This window comes from Molothrus aeneus, chromosome 6 (assembly GCF_037042795.1).
Source record: "Molothrus aeneus isolate 106 chromosome 6, BPBGC_Maene_1.0, whole genome shotgun sequence".
NCBI classification, from domain to species: Eukaryota; Metazoa; Chordata; class Aves; order Passeriformes; family Icteridae; genus Molothrus; species Molothrus aeneus.
Window position 1 is genome coordinate 52,997,737 of NC_089651.1, and position 18,713 is coordinate 53,016,449.

The following is an 18,713-nucleotide window of genomic DNA, read 5'->3' on the forward strand; positions in this document are numbered from 1 at the left end:
GCAGTGTGGCTGCCTTTTATTTCCTTTTTGTAGTAGGAATACTTCATCGCTTAAACGATTTTTGTCCACATCCACTGAATAATGGCTCAAGTTCTGCGACTTAAAATGCAGTTGCTTGTGATTTTTTCATATTTTCTATTTTGGTTACAGAAGCCATTTGTTTTTGGGTGTTGAGTCAAATGGGATTAAATGGGAAACAGTTTGGTCTGTGCTGTTTCTTCTGTGCTCTTCAGCCTCATGTCTGCAGAGATGAAACATTTCAGCTCAGTTGAAAAGCTGCTCAGTAGATGGCATAAACTAGTCTAGATATTTCATGTAGCATTAGCAGCTCAGGTTGTGTTTTCCAGTCACTTAGTCCATCAGTGTTTCCAGTATAACCTTGCTAGCCACACAGAAATAGAAATATCACAGGTGAAGCGGTAGGGGCAGGAGAAAAAAGCTTCTGTTGGCAGTAGTGCTGTCACAGGCCATCTTAAAATCATGGCAGTATTAGTGTTTCAGTCTGTTTCAGACCAGACAGGAGTCTGGTCAAACCTAAAAAAATTTACTCCTACTTTGGCCTTTAGTTGATGTGCAGGTTCTGTGTTAGGTGTGAAGGTGTGGTGGTCCAGCCAAAGCCAAGCTTCAGCAGGTCTTGCTCCTGCACTAACAATTTTATTCTAACTGAACTTCTAGTTTCAAATCCATGCATTATTTAGATTAGTTACTACAAACCCTAAAATTGATTTTTTTTTTTCCTTCTCTATTAGAAACCTGTCAGTTCCCACACCACATACTTCAGACCACTGATCTCCACAACTTGCATTTGCAGAATTGAGGGCTTGTTTGTCTTTGATGTAAGAGAATCATCAAGCTTTTGTACATTCCTTATCAGGTGAAGTTTTTTGGACAAGATCATTCTAATCTTGGCCTGCTAGCTTTTGTTTTAAGCTTATACCACGTCAGCAGCAAGCCATTTCCTTCCTATCTACTTTATGGCTATGGATGCCTCCCTCTCAGTATCACCTTTGCAGTCTCCCATTCCTACAAAATAATGCTAAGCCACAATCCAGTTTTTCACAAATGGCTGATTTCAGTTTAGAGAGTGAATTTCTTTAAAAATGTAGAATTTGCTTCTTTGCAAAACAAGAACATGAGAGCCTAGCCTTTGATAAATGTTTTAATTTGCTCAGTTCTCTGCCAGGTAACACTTCTCTGGGAAAAACTGTGCTGTAGGAAATTTGGTTTGGGTTTTTCCCCTTCTTTTTATGTTGAGAGAGAGAAGTTTAATTTGAATATTTTTTAAGTGTTAAGCCATCTGCTTTCTGTCAAGTGAAGTCTTAATCAGGCACATCCTTTTGGCATGTCTTTCTTTCTGCACTTTTGTTTGTAATATCCTTACTTAATTTTCCATTTGACGTTCCAAATGTGGACGCTCAAACTGTGAACATGCAAACTTTTCACTCAGTTGTTTAGGCAGCATTCAAACTTCTATCATTACCTCAGAGTTTCATCTTTTGCAGTGCAGTGTGGTTTTCTTGAAGAAGTCTTTCCCCACGACTTTTGACAGTAGTTTAAATTCCATCTGGACTTGATTAAATAACAAGCAATTGTAACACAATAGCACAGTTACAGATGATTAGTTTGCTCTTGGAGGATCTCTTGCAGCTGGGGCTCTGTTATATTCAGTGCTGTACAAACTACTGAGGAGGTGGATAGTGCCACTGAAGGACATGGTTATGTTTCTTCCTGTTAAATAGATTTTTTTTAAACCTTATTACTCATTAATTTATTGTAGCATTCTCAATGGGGAATCAGAATTCTTTTGGTGATTAACTACTTATGTTCTGGTGTAGGCAATTGTTACAGCTTCTGCCACTAAAAAAGCTAAATATTTAAGGCAGTTTTTAGCACAACATGACTGACCTAATGTTATGAAGAAAGGAGGCAACCTAACTCTGAAGATACTCAAGATAGAATTATGGTAGTGTTGCTGATTTTTGCTTTCCATGATAAATATATGAAGAAGATCCAAACATATTTTTACCTGACCTTGCAGATTTTGAGTTTTCAAGTGTTTTGGCACCAGTACATATTTTAATTCATAATAAATACTGGTTACATATTTCCCAGAAAAAATTGAAAGTAACAGTGCCAGGAGTTTGACTCTTCAGCCCCTAAATCATCTGCCTAATCTGAGAATGTATTGAAGTGTAATTTAATTGTGCATTTAAAATGAGATATTTTTGCATGTTTCGCTCTAAATGCCTTTTTCAATTTATTTTGTACAAATTTTTTTGTTAATTATTATTTTGGCTTAATTTCTTTTAGAAACATGTCATTCAGGTTTATCAAAAGGTAGGATTTATTTATATTTAAAAAAAAGTGGCTCCTGCAATTAACAAAAGATTTGGCTTTTCTAGCCTTGGTTTTCTGAAAACTAAACTTCCTGCTGAGAACTAAATACTTTCTTTCTTCAGAGGAAAGCATAGAATAAATCCATTAACTCATGATGATACCTAAGAATCTGTGGCACCATCTGTGTTGTATAACAAGATGCTAAGCATGCCTTGTGAATTCTTCTTTCTTTGATAGAGTTGGTAGTACCAAAGTAATTCTGTTCTCTGTACTAATACACTTAGCATGCTTATGTTTGAAGAATGAGGTGTTTGATAACAATGATGAAAGTATAAACAAAACATAAGGTTACAAGCAAATAAAGGTAAGTGTTGTTAAATTTGTTATCCCTCTGTCTGTTTTATGATATTGAAGAGAAAAAAGGTCTGAATCATTGCCTGCAGCTGAGCACAGCTGTGAGTTGAAGTTTTGTGTGGAAGATTGAATGAAGATTCAATAGCTGTATATTTATTTTAAAATGGGGTGCATTTGTTGAAGTGAGTTGCAGCTGAAGTGCAAACAGAGCTCTTCAATTCTAAACAAAAAGTACAACATTTATGCAAATTTATCAGCAAAAGGGAAAAGCTCAGAAGTCTGATTCACATTTCAAACCAAAGGATTGCATTTAGTTTTGCAATTTGGGAATGAATCAAGCTGCTATATTTCTCATTAATCCATTATGATTCATGAAAATTGCTTATACAATTTTGATGTGCAGGTCAATTTTCCAGTAGAGTTTTGTAACAGCCTGTTTAGTTCTACCACATCTTGGAACTTCTCAAAGGGTGGTACTTCCAGTTTCCTACTACTGATCAAAACCAGGGAGATGGGGCCAGAAACCAGGCATCTGTTTTAACCTTCAGAATACAAGGCTCTGCTTGTGACTGTAATTTGGAGTTAGACCATTTCAAGGAAATGCTTGGAGAGTCCTGACATATGTAAATTGCTGCCTGAATCTGGGATTATTGTGTACAGTGCAAGGCTGAAAGTACCCTACCTGATGAACTGAGTAAATTCCATGCCATGGTGATGATAATCAGTGCTCTTCCAAACATGTCCATGTTTGGAACTGGTGTTGGTTGGCTTGGCTGGCATTGTCACAGCTGACTTGAGAAAATGCAACAACTTAGTTAAGGAAAGAAACCATGCAACTCAGCCTACAGCTGGAACTGAGCAGGGACAGTGGCTTAAACCCAGTGTGCATCATCAGCTGTGGGGGGCAGCCCACTTCTAAAACAAAGCTCTGTGATCTGTGCAACCCTCCACAGCTGGATGCATCTACATTTGTTCTGAAGAAAGATGGGAAATGCTAATATGGGTACAGTTTTAAACTAGCAGGTTATTGTTTAAATTTGAGATTTCAGGTAATTTTAAAGTAATTTTTTAAAAATTACCTTTGACTTGAGGCCAGGAGTCTTAGACCGTGGTGGAAGTATCTGCTACAGCTTCCATGAATGTGTCTTTTTGAATAAGAAATTTGTTAAATCTCACACAACCTGCAACAGGAGCAGTGTGCTTTTTAAATTCTGTTTTAAGAATCTGTGGTGTCCCTTCATTCCTGATCTGTATGTAGGTACAAAAACTGAAAATGCTGGGGCTTTTGGCAGTTTCTCCTGACTCTATTTGCTATGAATCCTACCTGAGCTCACTGTCTTTTTAGTTCTGAAAGAACTACAGTAGCCCAGTAGCATGTATACATAGTGCCACAACATCAGTTCTAGGGAGCTGAATGAAAATAGATGATCAGGCACTCCTTGTTAAACTGCTGAGTTTTAATATTGTGCTCAGTACACAGAAGTATCAAATATATATATATGTGTGAGTATATATATATATATCTATCTTGTACTATGCACTGTCTTTGCCAATCTGCACATTGTGGAAGTCTTAACTTTTTTTTTCTTCTCTGACAGCAAAAATGACTCAATGTTCTGGATTTTATTGCAGCATCATTTCTCTGTTTCCATAAATTGATCTTATTTTATCATCTTGCACTTTTTGTTGGTTTTCAATATCTTTTTAGACAGTTTTCTTTGTGTTTACTTGGATATTTAAAACAGCATACAAAGATGTAAAGAACAGGAAACACAGCATAATCTGGGACAGATGTGTGGAAACAATCAGATTTGTGAAAGCCCTTCATAAACCATAAGGTAGATAATGTGTAAGCATGCCATGACAAATGAGAACAGAACTTGTCTATGTATTTGTTCCATTCTCAAGACCAAGAAGCATCTTGGTCCATAAAATCAGTTTATGTAAAACACAAGCAAAGCAGAAAATTTAGAGCATAAACTAGCACAGAAGTGAAGATTGTATTGGCAATTGAGGAGGCCTCAAGGCTGCCTCTGACTCTCAAAGCCCAAGCAGAACAATCCTGGCAGTACAGTCAGTGCCTGTTCCCAGAGCAGCAGTGCTGGGCTGCAGGGCTGGACCATAACCCTGTCTGCCATGAAGGAAGGAGCACCTTGAGAGACTGGCACAGCTCTCCTAAGCTTGGCATAATGGCTCACCTTTGAGGTTCTGTGTCACTTTATGCAGCTTCTCCTGCTCAGTGGATGGAACACTGATGCTTGGAAAAACTGAGCAAAGTGAGGGTTTTCTGAGAGGCTTCCATGAGAATGTTTATTATTTCAAAGTGGCAGGTATATTCTAAATAATGACCTTTCTTAGATTTAGAGTACTGTGGTTTACAAATGAACACTTTGGCTTAATTTCAAACTGAGAAGTGTGTCAGAACATCACTAGGGATTTCTCCTTACAGACTTTTCTGGACAGATTCCAGCAACAGTAAGGCTGTTCATTGTTGGGGAAACTGGTTGTGCTCCCATTTTCTACAACCTTTGGCAAGCTTCAAAACAAAACACCAAAAACCCAACAAAAATCTGTAAATGTTTGCAGCTCTTAAAGCTGCCATCTTCCACTTCCTAGGAACACAGAAGGCTCTCTGAAGTTTAAGTACTCTTTAGTTTTTCAGTTGGGAAGTGTTTTCTAACTTGTTGGTGGCTTTGCCCAGTAAAATAATCATCTGAAAGGGGAGGATCTGTTCAGTTGGTCCATGTGGTGGTTCCTACCTAACCCTTTTTTGGTCCTGTAGAGCTCTCATAGGGGATGACTTCATGCTCTTGGTATATACAGGCATGAAAAATCTTTTTCCACCTTCTCTTATATCCACCATAAATTAGCAACATGAGATCTCTTGAAAATAAATTCAGTAACTGCCCACTTTGCACTGGGACTTCCAATTGTCTTCTTCTCATTTTTTCTGTATCTTTTTTGCTTTCAGCTGTGCATTTGCCAGTGGCATTGTCCCTGTTGTACCATGAGCTGTGTGGTACCTCAGAGAGCAGGCTCCTGCTCGGATGCTGCCATGACCAGCAGCTCCCAGCTGAGCAGCTTTGCACTCTGTTAATTGCAGTTGCTTTGCAGTAGCCCCTGAGTTGAATTTGGGCTGGTTCTGTGGCCCATGCAACCAGTGCTGCCACCCTGCCCCTCACAGTGCCAGCACAGCTCCTGGTTCCCTGTGACACGGACTGCCAGAGGCACCTTGCAAGGCTGATCCCTCACCAGAGCTCTCAAAAGGAAGGAAAGGAGGAAATCACACCTTGTAACACCCCACACACCCTGATATAAATATCTCTCTGCATCAGAAATAAGGTTACTGTCTTACATTGCTGTCCCTAGACACCTGCCACCCAAACTGCAGTGTTTGTGTTACTCAGGGAAGCCATGTACTGCCTTGGTCTGGATGAAATCAGTGTACAGGCAGCATCCCCCTGAGCAGAATTAATGCTGATGTGTTGAACCATCCTCCTTCAACAATGGGAAGGTAGAGAAAGATAATTTCCCCTTAATTCTTCTTGACCCTGGGCTTTCAATAGATGGTAGTGACCAGCAGTGTAGCCTTAAGCACTGCAAGAAGACAGAAAGCTTAAGCTTGTTCTTGGATGGGGAAGATGCATCAGTGTCGAATTACTGGGATGGAGTTAGCACAGCTTGAGAAATCTTGGATTTGGCTCTTAAAGTTCTGTTAAAATGTATATGCATCTTCTTTTGCATTAAGGTATTTTGGTATTGTTTGAACATGCAGATCTGATGAGCATGCAAATACACAAGGTGATCAGACTTGTCTGTAAATAGTTATGGGGATTTTTTCAAATATATACTTTATTCCAGATAAAACTTTGAAATAACATTAACCTAAAAATATTTGGGAGTTATTTCTCTTTTAGGAGGTACTTAGTAAATAATACAGTCACTTCAATATGCTTTGTAACTAGTTTCACATTTTCTGCTTTTAGAACTTCAGATTTATTCCATGAGTTCTACAGATTTAAAATATAAACATATACTGTTAAAATTAGTTATGGACAGTTTAAAAACTTATAAATGGAAGTTTATAGACTTCCATTTGGTTTGACAATATGTTACTTTCTGTCTTTGTCCTGACCTACCAAGTTCTTTACATCTTTGTTGTTTTGTATTTTAACACACCTTTGGTATGATTGCAGTATCTTTTAGCAACTACTCAGATATTATATACTGTAGTGTAAGATTTGTCTTCTCTTTCCCACTTCCTTTTGCTTCTGCATTCTTTTCATTGAGGCTCCCGACTGAATATGAGAGGAACGGGAGATTTGAGGGCTCAAGGTGAGGGTAAATTTTTTGTTTAAAACGTTACTTAGGTGAGTTTGAACCTTTCTTCCCTTGGTTATGTGGCATAGTGGCTTCAGGCAGCAGCTTTTTTTTTCATGTAAGTCATTGGAACTAAACAAAGAAGCATTTCTGTCTGCAAAACAGCTATTAAAGCACTGACTGACTTGGTTCTAAACTTTCAGCTTTCCTGTTGCCTTTTTCCTTGTGTGGTTTTTCTTTTTTTTTTTGCATTTTAGTCATTGTAATTTGCTGTTGTCGTGTAGATGTGTAGATGAGTGGTCTCTAGTGAGGCTGCAAATGTGTGGAATAACCACTGAAAGGTGATAAGATATTTCTCATCTCCAAAATCACAGGTAGTTAAATATTTTTCATGTTATACTTCTTGCAAAATCAGCATATCAAAAAAATATTAGAAATTATCAAACTGCTGGGTTTGCCGACTGTTTTCAAGTAGAAAAAGCTTCCAAAAAGAAAATGAGCATTGAATAAAAATTGGGGTTTTCCCTGGTCCTTTACAGCCCTATTAAATTAAAACCTCAAAACAAAATACTGTTTAATTTGTGTGATGAATTTTGTAACATCTGGCAAATCACATTGCGTAGTCTTATGATTCTCACAGTCACAAGAAATCTTTTAATAGAAGAATTATGAAATAGGTTATATTTGAGAAATATATTCATTTAGTTGTGGCCTTGCTATCACTTTTTATTTAACTTTTTCATAACTGCCTGCTTAATGGTAGTAGAAATAAAACTTGGTGTAACCATTGCCATCTATTTCAAAGGGCAGCTTGGCTTAATATGGAGGCTCAACATGAGACCTAAACTGCATGGTTGGGGGCCAGTCAGGTTAGCTAATAGTTAAGTATGACAGTCAATATATTTAATTAAATTTGAAGAGGTGACTGGCAGTGTACAAATATTCAGAAAGCAAATCTGTATTTTGTCCCTGGAGGTCCAAATGTAGTTCCTTATTCTTTAGCTGCATGACTACTGATTTTAATTTAAATAGAAGAATGATTACAAGCTAGAAATTTCTGGAACATTTCTTTCCCTTGTCCTGTTTAACTTCACTTATCCATACCAAAAGGAAAGCTTTCTTATTATTAAAAAAAAAAAAAAGTTGCAGATTTGGGAACACACCCTCGATATTTGGTGCTTCATCTCTTAAAAGTGTGACAATAATGGTGCCCTCTCACCATCTTTACAAACTGTGTTGAAGAGGTGTCTAATAGTGACTTCCACATCCCCCTCAGAGGCACTTAACTGCAGAGCTTGTAGCTGCAGAGGATTTCATCACTGTACCTCAGTCAGTGGTTGGTATTTAATGAATTTCTGACCAACTCAGGAGGAGGCATCTCCTTTCTGAGCAGCCCCCAGGGTGTGTCCCTAGGGATCATCTCAAACTCGCCCCAGCGGGAAGGCCAGAGTGGAACTGAGCCAGCCCAGGTCTGGGGGCTCAGGGTGCCCCTGGGCAGCAGGTGGGTGACCCTGGTCCTGCTGTCCTTCCTTCTGCCTGCAGCCAGCTGCTGTGGGGCTCCAGGGGCCCTCCCAGGGCTCTGTCTCCTGGCTGCTGCCCAGGAGGAGGTGCAGAGGAACGTCAGCACCTTTGTGCATGGGCTCACTCCATTCTGTGTAAGTGGGCACCTCCCAAGGCCTGGGCTGAGCCCTCGTGCCACAGGGAGCTGTTATTTCAATGTTCCAGAAACTTCTAGCACAGAGCTGGTGTTTCAGCTGCCCACATGGCCCGAGAGTAGAGTTTTGAGCAGAACCTGCCTTAATATCAAGTTGTAGGTGCTGCATGTAGTTCTGCCTCCAGAAGGTCATTGCCCCCGTGCTCCTGAATCCAGTGAGTGCCAGTTGTGTCCCAGTGAGTGCCATTCCTTTGTTCCAGCCCCAGCAGCTACAGCTTTCCCTGTGTGTGTGTAAGCAGCTGGGGGAGCTGGGCTTGGCCACAGCCAGAGCCTCCAGTGCTGCTCTGGTGTGGGTTGAGTGGTGGCTTCACTAAGGTGGCCCTGGGGAGGGTGGCTGGCCCTGCTCACTCCAGAATTCCTGTCTTTCAGCCGCAATGTAGCCGTGGATCAGAAGGACGAGAACAAGGAAGCCAAGCCTCGGTCGCTGCGTTTTACCTGGAGCATGAAAACCACCAGCTCCATGGATCCCAATGACATGATGAGGGAAATCCGCAAGGTCCTGGATGCCAATAATTGTGACTATGAACAAAGAGAGCGTTTCTTGCTTTTCTGTGTCCATGGAGATGGGCACGCAGAAAACCTCGTACAGTGGGAGATGGAGGTGTGTAAACTGCCAAGACTGTCCCTGAACGGAGTTCGCTTTAAGCGGATATCGGGAACATCCATAGCTTTCAAAAACATTGCTTCCAAAATTGCCAATGAGTTAAAGCTGTAACAAGAAAAAAATAGTTAAGTTGTAAATTAGTTAGCAATTTAAAGTGTTTTTGAGAATTCCGATGGAAATGTATAGAATAACATTTAGGCAATAACTTCTGCATCCTTCTGAATAGTGATATTAAAAAAAAAAAGCTGCTGAGCTGGGAGGGAGAGTTGGACTTTTTTATAAGTGCACTACAGCATTAAAGTTGCCTACTATGTAAAATATTACCCCTTCTGCTTTATTTCCATTGCTCCTAAGTCTTTGACAACAAATTGAAACACAGAATATATTCATTTAAATATGCCTCCTGTTTGTGTGGATGTGTGAATGTACAGTATGTGTGTATAATATATAAAGTATTATATGTAAACGATTCATTTACAACATCGAGCTGTACCAGTACCTCTTTTTGGGCTAATTTTGGTGCTAAAAATTGAAATGGCCAAGGAGGAAACACTTGAGTTAATATTTAAAATGACTGAAGCATTAACCAGTAAATGCAGGTTTACAGTTCACTGCTGTGTTAAGAAAAAAGTGTGTGAAGGGTTTGGATTTATGGTTGTGAACATTATTAGTCCTGTTTTCTAAGTAGATCTCATGAGATGATTAAAAATTCACTTCTACTGAGTAAGTCTTGCATTATATTTTGCCCACCTATTTATTATTTAAGTCTGAATCAAATTTTAATAATGTAGTTAATTTGTGCATTAATATTTGGGTAAACGCTTCCATTCTTCTGCTTCTGCTAAACTACTAAAACTGTATCTTTGTCCTTTTGGCTTACGAGTATTGACCGCAGCTAAGAACGTTTCTCTGTTGTTCCTCTCGGGAATGAGGCAGTGTAAAAGGAGGTGCTAATTGCTGAGTAGTGGTTTTCTTTCAGAGCGAGTTTGCCGCGTTAGACTAGGTCAGATACAAAGCACAAAGGGACTCCCAAATCGTGGCCATTCTCTGCCAGCTCCGAGGCCTTGCTGCACATTGGGCAGTGCTGTCCCTCGCCTCCTGGACACCCTCAGCATTGAAACCCAAAAGTGGGAATCAGATTGGCTCCTGATCTGCTCTGTCCAAAGTCCAGCTTGCCAAACTACAGCCATAGGCCGAAGCAGTTGAAGCTTTTCCTTGCACTCTCCCAGTGTGCTGCCCCTTGGCTCGGGCTGTGCTGCTGTGGATGGCTCTGTGCCAGCGTGTCTGTGTCCCCATGCTGCCAAGGGAGTCCCCTGTCCCTGTCCCCGTGCAGTGTGGCACCTGCCCCGATGAACTCTGATGGCCAACTAGCCTTGGGTAGGACATGGAGCTGCTCTGGGACAGCCCCCACTTTGTAACCATCACGGCGGAGAAAGGGATTTGATTTTGCAAACTAGAACGAGGAGATTTCTTCACGCATTGTTTCCTACCGATACTCAGTTTATTTCATCGAGGACTTGTGTAGATAATACCCTGCATTATCTACTTGACTTTTTGTATTAATGTTTTGTGGTTATATTTCAGTGAAGCACTTACGCATGTACTTAACATGTGCTTTAAACTGGAGCCTAAATTTGCATTTTAAATTTGCAGTGAGCTAATAGTTACTCATAGTACACAGTTCAGATTTGACCCGAGGTGAAAATGCAAAGTCCTTAATATTTTGCAAGTTAGCTCTTGTGATCTGTAGTCTGTGAAGGCAGCAGACTTCCCCTCTTTCCCCCCTAAGCATTGGTATTGATTATGCTAGTTTAAAGGGTAATCATAGTTGTTAAATGTAGTAAATATTCCTGAATTTGCATTTTATTCTCTGTATATTCTGTATCATGCCATGGCTTGAGAACTCCAGGTGCTACCAGAGTTCAGTTGGCTTTCAGTGCTCTGCCCATGCCTGTGCTGCTCAGTATGGGTTTTTTCCATGAAAACTCCATTTTGTAATAGCAATAAGACATTTCAGGGCAGTCATTGTACTTTCTCAGGTGAATGGTCACCTATCCTTTCACTCCCTACATTTTAAGCACTCCTCCAAATGTATTTTTTTCACCTGGCAGTGCACTTTGTTGTCTGAACTGAAAAAGTGTTCTGATAAATTATGTAAATCTGTATTCGATGGAAGTTCCAAAAGGTTTCATATTAAATGTTTTCTGAAATACTCTCTTCCTACTTCACCTGTTAAGCATGTAAGTGTTTCTAAAAAGTGCACCAGTATCATACTTTGGATATTTAAAGTTTGTACTTTGGTATTTTTCTTAAAGTGTTCTCAAAAGGTTCTTTCAGTAAATCCTTATTTGAGGTATTAAAAAAAAATCACTTATTATAATCAGAAAACTATTTTTAACAGCTTCCTTCCCAAATGCCTTGTAAAATTACCTTGTGTGAGAATATTTAGCACCCTGCATGCTTGGTGTTCAAGCCTCTGGGGGCTGCCTGGGAAGGAAAGTTCTTTCTTCAGCTCTCCGAACCAAAGATGAACTGCTTCCCCAGCACAGGCTTTTTACCTGTTCTTATTTCTTGGGAATCTCTGTAGGCTTGCAGGCACCACTGCTGATGGGACTCTGCAGAACCACACCCGGTTTTTCTCACCTTAAGGGGCAAGTTTTAAAAATAATCAGAGGTCAGTGTGTGGTGAGGAGGCAGTAGCAGGTCTTGAGGTTTTGAGGTACGTGAACAAAGACCAAGAAGCTGGTTTGTTTGTTTGTTTGGTTGGTTTTTATTTCGTGACATGGCTGAGTCCTGGAGCGTGTGGTCCGAGTGCTGTGTTACGGGCTGGTTGTAATGGGCTCATGGCTGAAGGTTTGCATCACTGAAACCTGTGTCAGCCTGCACTGATGGCATCATCTGATTGCTGAATCTGGCAGAGAAAAATATATTAAGAGTTTGGGTTGTGGGGTTTTACTTTATTTAATAAAAGCATTTAAAAATACATACATAAAACAAAACAACACTGAGCAGGAACAAATTCAGATACACTTTTTCTTATGCAAACCTTCCCTGTACTTAGGATTTCTGAAACATTTCAGTTTATTTGACCTCTTTACAGGACCTGAGGTCCTTGACCATATTGAGAAGTAGAGAGAGGTAGGCTGGAGGAACAGCTAGTCCTGCTGGGCTAAATGTTTTGCACACTACTTCTGTTCAAGCTACAGCATCTGGTCCAATCTTTGGGGATTTAAAGACTTATAGTACAGACTTGGGCAAGGTTTAGCTTTTTTTCTTGCATTACAGTGAGGCTTCAAGATTAACTATACCATGATACTGTATCCTTTTTTTTTTAATTGCAGAAGTTTGTGTCAAGATAAATTAGATTATTTATAAAAATATGGAATTAATATCCACACGTTTATGTTGCAGGAATGAAGTTCAGGGTTCAGTAGTCCTCCCACTCATATGGAAAGACTGTGGCATATCTGGAATTTAAATAAGAGCTGTCTCCAGTTAAAAGCTCAGCTATACATGGGCCCATTGGGATAATGTGTAGATGCTTTTAATCAGTATTTCCCACAGCTGCTGTGTCACAGACCATGTTGTGGATTGCAATTTAATTAGGCCTGCAGCCAGCCCAGAGAGCTGTTCTCCCTGTGCAGCCCTGGAGCAGCAGTGTGTGCCCCCTGTGCTGGAACCTGCTCAGTCACAGTGGCCACTGTCCCCAGAGGGCTCAGGTACCCCCTGGGTGTGGGCAGAGGCCCCTTGAGCCAGAGTCACTCTCTGTATCTCAGGGAGGGGCTGGTTGGGTGTTTCTTGCTCTGCTATCCAGGACCACATCTTTTCTTAGTAACCTAAAGTGTTAAATATTTAGAGAATTTCAGTAGTTGATGGTATTTCTGCCATCTGGGGTGGGGGGGGGGGGGTCATACTAATGTAACATTTTGGTTTCTGATTTACAGCAGATGTTTAGGAATAAATACAGTTTTGGAAAACTGGCACCACTGTGGATTAACATTTAATTTTAAATATGTAGGCTTGTAACTGTCTATACTATCTCATTTCTGTAAGTTTTCACAGAAGAGTCCTGGAGCTTTCCAGTAAAGACAGGCTCATGTTATTACAGGTCACTGGTGCTGCCAATTAAACCCTTGATTTGACATTCTGATGAAGTGGAGTTTTGAAAATTCCACCTTTGACTGGAGGTTTTCCCCTCCAGTAGCAGTGAATCATTTCATTGATTTCACCACTGACAATTACTCTATCACTTCATAGAATAAACTGTTATCCAGCAGGAGGGGGCGTGAGCTTTGGATAAAGCTCAACCTAGAGAAATGAATAATTTGTTAGAAGTTCAACTTTTTCATACCCAAGGCCAGTCAGACTCCTGCATTGCAACAGCAGTAAATGCTTTAAAAAAAACCAAGAACAAGGGGGATGTTGGAATTGCTGTCTCTGTGCATGCTCCTTACTTCTGTCAAACTTAAGAGCAAGAAAAAGTTTAATTTTTAAAATGTTTGCCTTTAAGAAAAAGGCAAACCAGTAAACTTGGATGACTTGAGGGTTTCCATGTTCCTGTTTCTGCCAGTCTCTTTTTAGTGCACTACCAGGTACTGCCTACCAGCAAAGGGGCTGGATAAAATGAGCAAAACCATGGAGGAACAGTCTCTTAGCCACTCAGTGCTTCTGAAGTTGAAACAGTTTGGTATTCAAAACAAAGGAACTTGAAAGACCCTTAACTGTTCTCTTTTAGCCTTCTAAGATTGCTTTAACCTTTGGTACAAACAGCAGGCTCTTGTTCAGCACTAACAGAAAACAGAAGGGTGTCAGTACCAACGCTATGAATCCTGCAAGTATCTCTGTACAGAAGCCACATTCAGGGCATTAATTGTCAGCTGTTGGGAGTTCACCTAGGAGTGCCATGAACACCTTGTAGTGGTTGTGACTTAGACGTTTATTGCAGAGGGAAAAAATGCTTTTGCTTGGTTTTTGATTATGTGTGTTGAGCACTTGGAACAGCGTCAGACTGGGATGTAAAATCCATGAGAAGTGGCCATGGTTATGGTTGCTGTGGGAACCACAGCATGGAGTTTCAAGGCATAGATATGTTGCAGTTCTCATTCCATTTATACCCTTATGTTATCATTTAACATCCTTCAAAAATTCAGGGCATAAAAACAAAATACTTGTACAGTTCATGTTTCCTTGTAGTTGCTGATCACATTGAATGTATTAGGTGAATAAAATCAGATAACAAAATAGCTCACCACGAAAATAATTCTGTTAAAACATATGGGGATGCAAAATCAGAAAGTAAAATTCTACTGGCATTTCTATCACATGGTTTTCAATCGTTTTCCTGTCTTGAGGTAAAATCCTCTTTTCTTGGAGGTGCCTCTTACCAAGACCTCAGCCTGAGCACCACAAACAGCAAAGTTTCTGAGCATGGAATAATTTCCTTCCCTGGCTCACACAGGAGCAGTCAAAAGGCATGAAATGAAGTGTTTTCACACGTGTTTCCAGATGGATGGGAAAAACACTGATAGGAGCTTGGAGGCATTGTCACAATGGTCCCGTGTCTGTGGTGTCCAGAGGAGCAGGGGCTGGTGGTGGAGAGTGCCTGCTGAAATGTCAGGGATGGATGGATGGATGGATGGATGGATGGATGGATGGATGGATGGATGGATGGATGGATGGATGGATGGATGGATGGATGGATGGATGGATGGATGGATGGATGGACGGTCCCCTCTGCACGGCAAGGCGAGCTGCAGAGGGACGTGCAGTGTCTGCAGCGGCCACAGGATGTCTCCCAAACGCAGAAACAGCTCTAGTTGGGGTTCTCCTGGAATTTTTTTAGAAAAGAACTCCATGGATCACTCCCTCCCTGCAATTTTACATCGGTTATCGGTGTTACCATCTGCTCGGACAACTTTCACTTAATTACAGAGGGAAACTGACCACAAGGTATTGATGGAAACTGTATTTTTCACCTTGAAACACACCCTAATGATACTTCTATTTTCCCATTCAGTTGTATTGTTTTCTGAGCTGAAGTGGAGTTCCAATGAGCTTTCCCATGGAAAAGCTAAAGGGCTACGAAGCCCTTTTTCATTTCTTTGTTAAGCCTTGCTCAATCTCCTTTCCTAGAAAATGACCATGTCAGGCAGCATGCTGTTCTGCTGAGAAGGACAAAAGTCATACAGAATATTTAAATTCATTTGCAGCTCATTTCACGAGTAAGAACCTTCAGTTTCCTCTTCAGAAATTTAATTACTGAAGTTATTTTGCTGTTCATCCTTTAGTAATCAGTCTAATCAAGGCTGTAAATTGCAGCCAGCCTTTTCTAAAATAACCTGGGATCTCTTGCCATTTATATTCCACAGTATTAGTAACTCTCTAAAGCTTTGTGCCCGGCATTTTCCATGCCTGCAGTCTATTTTATTCTTCAAACAAATCATGTCACATGTGCTTCAAATAGGCAAGAAGTGAAACTTCCTTATTTGCTCAGGAGCTTTTTTCAAATTGCATATTTTGCTCCAGCTTTCACTTGTACTGTAATCCAAGTTTTGCTGTTGTGGGATTAATAGTGACTGGTACTAATATTTATCACTGGGGTGTTTGGACTTGGCAAGTGGGAATGGAGAAGCTGTTTATTTCAGGCTCCTTGGTGCTTGTTCTGTGAAGGAGTCCTGTGTCTCATCCCCTCCTTCCTGCAGTCCCAGAACCATGGGCTGCTGCTGAGCCCTTTTCTGAGCCTCCCAAGGCAATTCCTGGAGTGTTGGTTGTGGTGAGAGGCGTGCACAGGGTTCACCCCGCTGTGTGTGACTGCAGTGGGAGCAGTAAAAGCAGAGTTCTGCTGTTGGGAAGTCCTGTTCCTCATCACTGATCTGGAAGCAGCAGCAGAGTCACTTTGTTAGGTCAAATATATTTTAGTGGTTTTATCTAACTGACCCCTTGATGAACCTCTTTATCCTTGGCTTTCAAAACTTGTTGCTTACTCCGTATCTCCAGAGACAAGCCTTGGCTGAACCCTTCTAAGCTAAGTCTTGCTTCAAGGGACTGTCCCTTTTTAAGGTCTCCTATGGTGTCAGAGCTCCATGAGTCTCTACAGACAAGATCTATGAGTGCTTTTCTGGCTGGAGAAAGAGTCCAAGTGCTCTGGGGTCCCTGAAGCATCTCCATGCTGGTCCATAGTGCAGAGCATGGCAAGAGCAACGGGATCTCCTCAGTGGCTGAAGTAAATCCAGACCTGCAGGATGGCTTAGCTCAATTAAAGCCAAGGCTGTAATGAATCTAGCATTTAGAGCAGTCCCTGGGATAGGGGAAAAGAGAGACATCAGTTCTGGATAGCTTCAGTTCCTGGGTGTTTTCCAGGCCTCTCATTAGGGAATCAACCACCTCACCAGAACGCTCTTTATTGGGTGTATTCTCTAATGCGTGGGGCAGAGATGGGCAAGGAGCACAGAATAGCCCAGAAGGGCTGGGAGGCTCTGGGTGCTCATGGACAGGGCAGGGCTGTCCTGCTCTTGGGGCTGCCATGGAGCAGCCTGCTCTCACTGCAAGGCTGCCACAAGCAGGAGCTAAAGCCCATCCTGGCCATGTTGCTGTGGGAAATCCATTTTTCTTCCTGGTTGCCCTTTAGCTCCACTCAGACATGGAAATGAATACTGCAAGGTGAAAAGGGAGACATGGTGGGAGCTTACCTGTGACAGAAGAGGAGCTCAGTGAGCACCACTTCAAAGGGCCCCTTGCCTGTGTGGATTTGAGTCTGGAGCTCAGTGTACTGTTTTCCATATTGTCTCACAGTCTGTTGGAACAAACAGCTCTTGGAGTGAAGCTGCAGCCCACAGGAGCTGCATGGAGGGGCTCGTTCCTCTCAGGGCACAAGCAGGGAGGTTTCTCTCTGACCCTTCTGCCTTGCTCACTTACAGGTGCCACAGCTCCAGGGGGCACAGACTGAGCCCAAGCTCTCACACACAGTGTGTGGCCACATGAGGCTTGTTTCTCTGGGAAACCAGCCCAAAAACTGTGACAGTTCACAGCAGGGACCAGAGCTGCTAGCCAAAAGGCATCTCGTCTCTAAAGGTCACCTTTTAGGTCAGAGCTGCACTCGGGGTGAATCCTGATGGAATAGGGGAGAATTCTGCTGGGTGCAAAGGGGAGCTGAGCTCTGATTTGTGCACCAAATAACTTGGGTAGTTTAAAATATTAAAGATGCTTCTCCAATTTTCTGTCTACCACTGACATTATGAGCTGGGTCTCTTGGGTGGGCGTTGCATGATGCAAAATAGTCAGGAAAAAAAATGGTCTCGTGTCTGGCTAATTCTGCTGCAGAAGTGGGGAATTGTGGAACCACCTTTGCAAAGCAGTAGAAGTAAAGGCAGTGACAAAAGCATTCATCAAGGCTAAAAATAAAGCAGAGGGATGAGAGCCAAGGTTTATAGGGACAGACACATGCTGTTTATTTAACCAGCATCCAGCACTTCTCATTAACTTACTATTACTTCTACTTTACCCTCCCCTTCTGTCCTCCAACAACATGTAAGAATAAAGAATGTTTAATCCTTGCTTTTTTTGTCACTCAGATGATGCCTTTTCCCAGTTTTCTGTCTTGGGAGCAGTAGCATTCCACATTTCATTGCAAAGCTGAGTTTCATTGATCTAGCAGCAGAGTTCAGGAAAGGCAGGGGATGAAAACAAGTCCTAAATTGGGACTGAACCAAAGATAGACGTGCTGCTAAAGGAAAAACCAAAAGCCTGGAAGTAAAGCTCTGGATCAGCACTGTGCTGCATTGAAATTTGTGGCTATGCTGATTGCACCTGTTACACTGGCTATGCTGGAGGATTTTCTGGATCCCTCACAGCCAGGCTGTAGGTGTGGAAGTGCAATGAAGAAGAGGAGGCACCCCCAATCCTGATGGTGACTAACCAAGGCTGGCACAACATTCAAGCTGAGAACTGAGCCTTAGTCTCCTCTCAAAGGGGACTGAACACCCCCCTGGCTGCAGGGCACCCTCCAGCCGGGCTTCTGCTGCAAGGGGCATAAAACCAGGTTGCCCATGGAAAAGGTTGCCATCTCCAGTTGTGGATGCCCTGTCTCTGGAACAGTTCAAGGCCAGCTTGTACGAGGCTTTGAGCAGCCTGGTCTAATGGGAGGTTTCCCTGCCCATGGCAGGGGAGGTGGAACTAAATGGTCTTTAAGGTCCCTTCCAACCCAAATCAGTCTGTGACTCTATAAGCAGCTTATTTAGCTCATAGACCCAATTTATGCAGCTTGGGAGCACCCAAGAGCTGCTTGTGCTCATTTAGAAATCAATGTATGTGCAAAGAGTCTGCAGTCACCAGCAAACCTGGGCTCCCAGACCAGTTCTTCAGCTCATAGCTGCTGGTGCTTGTGGT

General features: G+C 41.7%; 1 protein-coding gene across 13 annotated transcripts in view; it reads left to right on the forward strand.

Annotated features, from left to right (window-relative positions):
- MARK3 (microtubule affinity regulating kinase 3) overlaps positions 1-11,552 on the forward strand; it is a 62,326-nt gene extending 50,774 nt beyond the window's left edge. For 6 of the 13 annotated variants that reach the window (XM_066551614.1, XM_066551618.1, XM_066551609.1 and 3 more), the window contains 3 exons: positions 2,311-2,337; positions 6,982-7,026; positions 9,095-11,552. In XM_066551614.1, coding sequence (XP_066407711.1) covers positions 2,311-2,337; positions 6,982-7,026; positions 9,095-9,440 — 418 coding nt within the window. In that variant the 3' untranslated portion in view covers positions 9,441-11,552. The remainder of the gene's footprint in view (positions 1-2,310; positions 2,338-6,981; positions 7,027-9,094) is intronic. The other 7 variants (XM_066551615.1, XM_066551619.1, XM_066551610.1 and 4 more) reach the window with 3 other exon arrangements.
- Positions 11,553-18,713: the final 7,161 nt, after the last annotated feature.